At 33.8% G+C, this 5287-nt stretch overlaps 1 protein-coding gene across 1 annotated transcript; it reads right to left on the bottom strand.

Annotated features, from left to right (window-relative positions):
* Nucleotides 1-3537: 3537 nt before the first annotated feature.
* Nucleotides 3538-4683, bottom strand: LOC130507453 (heat stress transcription factor A-4a-like). The gene is made up of 3 exons (XM_057002173.1): nucleotides 4548-4683; nucleotides 4052-4230; nucleotides 3538-3937 (listed from the first exon to the last, which is right to left on the bottom strand). Exons 1-3 carry the CDS (start codon nucleotides 4681-4683, stop codon nucleotides 3668-3670), a joined length of 585 nt encoding a protein of 194 aa, XP_056858153.1. The 3' UTR covers nucleotides 3538-3667.
* Between the last annotated feature and the right edge of the window lie 604 nt (nucleotides 4684-5287).

Below are 5287 nucleotides of genomic sequence, written 5' to 3'. Positions count from 1 at the left end.
TATAATACATAAAAAAATTCATCATCTAATCACTAAGTCATTAACTTTTTCATATTTAAAAATAGAAACAAAAACAAATATCACAATAAGATGTATTCCAATAATATTAATATAAATCATTATTTTCAAAGCTAATATAACTATCACATGTAGTTTTAAAGTTTTGATGATAAAATAGGAGAGCTATGTTCATTTATTTTATTGTAAAATGTTTCTCCTGTTCATATAGAATTAAAATGTATAAAATTATGTTTAGTGTTTAGTTTATATGGATAACAATCTTAAATTTTATTATTATTAAGTATGTTTAGTTAATATAACTAAATAATCACTTTGAATTTTTGGTTTGGTTCGGTTTAAAACCAAACCAAATTGTCTAGCTAGATAAAATCTTTAATCAAATGGTTGGTACATATATTTGTGATCTGTTTGGGCTCAGTTGGTTCATTTTGATTTGATTCAGATTGTTTTTTTTTCATCCCTAAGCATTATGATCTTGCATATTAATCAAATCATGTCTGATTCCTGGTTAAATTAATCATATCATTTAGTTTTCAAACATGATAATTAGATTAAATATTCTTTATGTTGTTTCTCTAGACAAAAGTAAGAAATGTATAGACCAAACATTTTGGCTCTTGTTATAGACCATTCAATTACTATGCCGTATGACTATTGGTCTCTTGTCTCTTGTTATCCAGTATACGGAGACCGGAGTAGTTTGAATACGTAAGCTCCGGTAGTTGAAACAATTTCAAAGATTAAGAACAAGATTATTGTAATAGTGTTTCTACCACATTTGCTCGTACCATATATGTTCCACAAGATAACTTGCAAGCTAGCTTCCGCAAGAGACAAGGATATGTGTTCAAGCTTTACAATGTGATCTATAGGAGTTGACTTTCATCACGAATATCGTGTAGGCTTTGCTTTCTCTTTCATCCGAGTTGACGGTCTTTTCTTGACTCTAAATTGATGCATGTAGTTTCTTTATCTGATCGGAGATGTGGTACAAGTCTCCAGCACTAAAACAAACTGGAAAGCATCATATTCATTCAGATTAAAGCTGGAAAGACCCACAAAGCCATTCATTCTTCTATGCCTTACCAAACATCCATACTTTAAAAACAGTTACAATGCCCACAGTCACAACAGAATAAGGTATATATGTTAAAGATAAACAGCTCAAGCAGTACATATAATACACCAAGGACAATGCTAACATTTTAACAGAAGGAATGAGAGAGAGCAAAGGACAACGAATGTCTATTTTGGTCTCTCATCTAGGATGTGCAAATAAATAGGTTCCATTTCCATGTATTGAGTTCGTGAATTTTTTTTAAAGGAGTAAGGAGTTAAAGAATTCAAGTTTTTATAACTATAGTCTCAATTTCTGTGCAAACGGAATTAGATTACGTTCTTAGGGGGTTTCTATTCAAGAAGGATCGATTTAGATCAAGTTGGTATGTTTAATTTTTTCTTGTACATTACTTATTGTTTGTGTTGCACACAACAACGTCGAATACAGTTCGTGAGATATATATATATATATATTGTTTGGCTCTGATTCAAAGTTAAACGTATCTAATTAGTTGACGACACACAACGATCAGCTTAGGAATTCTAGGCTAGGGCTAAAGTAACACATGCATACAATCACGAGACACCACACATGCACACTTAATCCTTGTTCAGCCTTATTATTCATCTCATCCCATTGTTCTATCAATTTCTACGCTGGAATATATATTTTATACAAGCAAATATAAATTATATATGCATGTCTAAACTCAAAAACAGCTTATTTAGAAAACAAGGTATTTAAAAATCGCAACGTTGCATACATGTAGACAATCACGCAGCTTTATCAATACCTTACCGATCAATTTCGTAATATGTTCATTCGAAGTTAAACTAAGCGAAATGCCAACCCCATTCCGAGCCATCCAAAATAAACTGGTTTTAGAAGCTTGAATTTTCTGATCGAGAAGGTAAACATAAAAAGAGTGGAATGCAGAAACCATAAAAGACACACGAGCCAGATTCATCTAACAATCCAATGCCAAAGCCTAGGCCTGACTCTGGGTCTCAGCCTAAATTTTGAACCTATTTTTTCGACAGTGTGCAATAGATGCAAGACATATTGTGAATTCTTGAGGGCTTATTTCCTTTACAAAACCTTCCTGACCATTATGCTTCACTTTTTTTCTCTTATGTGTGTTCTATTAATAAATATGCCAGAATCATAGTTTATACATATAATTTGTAAGGCTTCCTTCAAATTACCATTTTCAAAACTTATTCTTGGGTTTACCAATCAATAAGATTCAAGTACTTCATATTTAATATATTTTTAAAAAGAAAACAAAATCTTGTTAAATTATATTATGTTTTTAAAATAAATAGCTAAAAATAAATAAAAATAGTAGTACTTGCAATTTTTTTTTTTAAACTATGACTCATCCAACTGTTTACAGTTTACCCAAGAGTTTCGGATTTATCCAATGGTTTAAGGTTTAGTGTTTAGGATTTAAGGTTTAAGGTTTTTATTAATTTTTTAATTTTTTTTAAACTATGATTCATTCAACGGTTTAAAGTTCACCGAAGGGTTCCGGATTTACCCAAAGGTTTAGGGTTTAAAGTTTTTTTTTTTGCAACTACTAATGTTTTTGTTTATTTTTAGCTATTTATTTGAAAACATAATATAATTTAACAATATTTTGTTTTCTTTTTAAAAAAATATTAAATATAAAATACTTAAATTCTATTGGTTGGTGAACCTAAAGGTTAACCTATGGGTGAACCCAAGAATAACTCCCATTTCAATACGAGTAAGCCTTACGGAATTATGTGTATACATGTGGTAGTTTCTCTATTTACTACATGCACTTGCATCATGCCCTGACCATTCTACTGACTCCTAGGCTCTCTCTCTTACACAAGCAAACTTTTTTTTTAGACATCAACCTCTCCAATAACCTTTAACACTCTAACCTAATAAATTAACTCGATTAGCTTTCTACCAAACTGACACATTAATCTTCTTCTTAGAGTGCAACTTCTAATTACACAAATTGTTTGTTTTATCAAAGGATACATACAATTCTAACAAATCTCCGCCACTATTGGGCTCTGGATTGAACATCCGTATTCTCCTGGTGATGGCCTTGGCCCTGAGTCCCTGACCACGGCATTGGTGACTGTTATGGGATAATGTGTTTTGATAAGCTCTCGCTTAACAACAACAGACGCTTTGATGGATTCTCAAAGAGTGTGAATCCATGGATATCACCAACTCTGTATTTAGCCACCGACATGTATCAGCTTCTGCTATTTCGGAACATCCAAACGCAGATACAACCACTTCCTGGTTCATTCCAAATCCAGGCAGTGTTGGTGCTCCGGACATGAACACAGTGACAATGGCTGCCTAAAAATCTACCGGATGCAATGGTCTCTAAGGTTTTGTGAGTCTTTTTTAGATGCGTATATTGTACAGACTATTCTTTGGGATTAATAGTAAAGCATTCATCCAGATATTCAGAATTCTTTTAATAGTAAAGACTAAGAACGATATGTTTTGTTGTCAGTCGACGTATAATATAAATACAAGGCAATATTCCAAACCATGAGTTACGCTGACACGCATATCTTGTTGCTTTTTAATTCAAATTTGCAAAACTTGCAACTCATCCGCAATTGCTTTCTTTTTCTTCATAATAGTCTTTTTGTTCTTCGTCGTCTTCTTCATGGAGACAGTCTTCGTGATGGTAACGACTTTTGATTCAGAATTCATCAGGACAGTCACTTCATCATCTGAATCATCATCGGAATCTGAACCACGGGCATAGATTTTCATAACACGCTCAGGTTCACCTTTCACAAAGTCTTCATCTGCAAATTCACAATGCTCTGAAGACTCAACTTTCTTAATCCCCTAGTGAATCATTGAAAACAAATATCGTGTTAGAAAAAGTAATTGAATTTTACCAAAAAAATAGTACTTAGCATATACAAAAAGAAATAAAAAAAATAATATAGCTTAGCTTACGTAAAAGTCAAGCCTGTCGATAAACGACGAGAATTTGTTGTGATGAAAGGTTCTCTGTAGAAAATCTCTGGAAAACTCGGTTGGATCCCAGACGATGAAACTCTTGCCGCTTTCACTCCAAGAGATGATTGAATCCGTTGATGGATCGTCCACAGTGCCGTGCCAAGAGTTTTGGGGGCCTAAGGCAAATTTGAAAAATAAATTTATTTGTAGTTATATTAAAAAAAGGCTTTTAGATACAATATATCGTGACTGATCATGTCAACCATATACACAAGTCTAATGTTAAAAAAAAAGTTATTACATATGTATAGCCATGCTTACATAAGATAGGAGAAAAGAACTGAAAACATTAGGAGATTTGGTCGAAACGCAGGTAGAGTGCATCTTTGAAAAATGGTTAAACCACTGAGTTAGATGTGACTTTTGTCATTTAGGGGCCCCAAATATATTTAGTTTAAATGGGGGCCTGAGGCAAATGCCTTTTTCAATGAACTGTAGGCACGCCTCTGATCGTCCACCATACGATATACACGCTCCAATGTCGTAACAAATCCGAATCTTGATGCAAACGATCCACTCTGCTGCTTTTCTTTTCTCTTCTTTCCGCACCCACTCTGTTGCTTAACCATCGTCGTCGCAAAATCCACCCTATTCGTAACCCTAAGGGAGAGAGAGAGATCACTTTTTATACGACCGCAACTGGGCTCACAATTTGTTTGGGCCTCGTCTCTCGGTTATTGTTTTTATTTTCTCTTCCTAATCTATGTTTGTGTTATAAATATTGTAGTGATGTCCATATGGAAAGTCCTAGATATACTTGTTCCCCACTCCAAGTTAAGTCCTAGATATACTTGTTCCCCACTCCAAGTTAAGCTTTGTCTCCAAGCTATTGTATCCTATATAAGGAGATCATTATTCATGGAATAAGACACATCAATTCCTCTCTTCTCTTCTCTTCTCTTCTTTACTTACAACAGTTTGCTTGTTTTGTTTGAACTCATTATCAGTCAGGCGCATGCTCCATACGTTAAGGGCACGAGTCACTCTTCGCCGTTAAATGACACGCGTTATTCTCTGTAGCCAATATGCTTCACTCGAGATAAACTTAACTTTTGTTTTTAACCCTATAGTATATGTCGATGCACGTGAGATTAATTGACGCTAGTCACGCTACCTAACATTTTTTTATTTACGTTACGCCTTTTAGTCGAGTCATATACTCATATACAAAAC

Source organism: Raphanus sativus, unplaced genomic scaffold (assembly GCF_000801105.2).
Source record: "Raphanus sativus cultivar WK10039 unplaced genomic scaffold, ASM80110v3 Scaffold4555, whole genome shotgun sequence".
Classification (NCBI taxonomy): domain Eukaryota; kingdom Viridiplantae; phylum Streptophyta; class Magnoliopsida; order Brassicales; family Brassicaceae; genus Raphanus; species Raphanus sativus.
Note: the sequence above shows the minus strand (reverse complement) of the source record. Positions and strands in the feature narration are given on the sequence as shown.

Excerpts from the sequence above, each read along its gene's own strand:
- LOC130507453 (XM_057002173.1), bottom strand. The coding sequence starts at position 4,683 with ATGGTTAAGCAACAGAGTGGGTGCGGAAAGAAGAGAAAAGAAAAGCAG. Across the intron at positions 4,231-4,547 it reads CGATCAGAGGCGTGCCTACA|GCCCCCAAAACTCTTGGCAC; the intron begins GTTCATTGAAAA and ends AATTTGCCTTAG. Across the intron at positions 3,938-4,051 it reads TCGACAGGCTTGACTTTTAC|GGGATTAAGAAAGTTGAGTC; the intron begins GTAAGCTAAGCT and ends ATGATTCACTAG.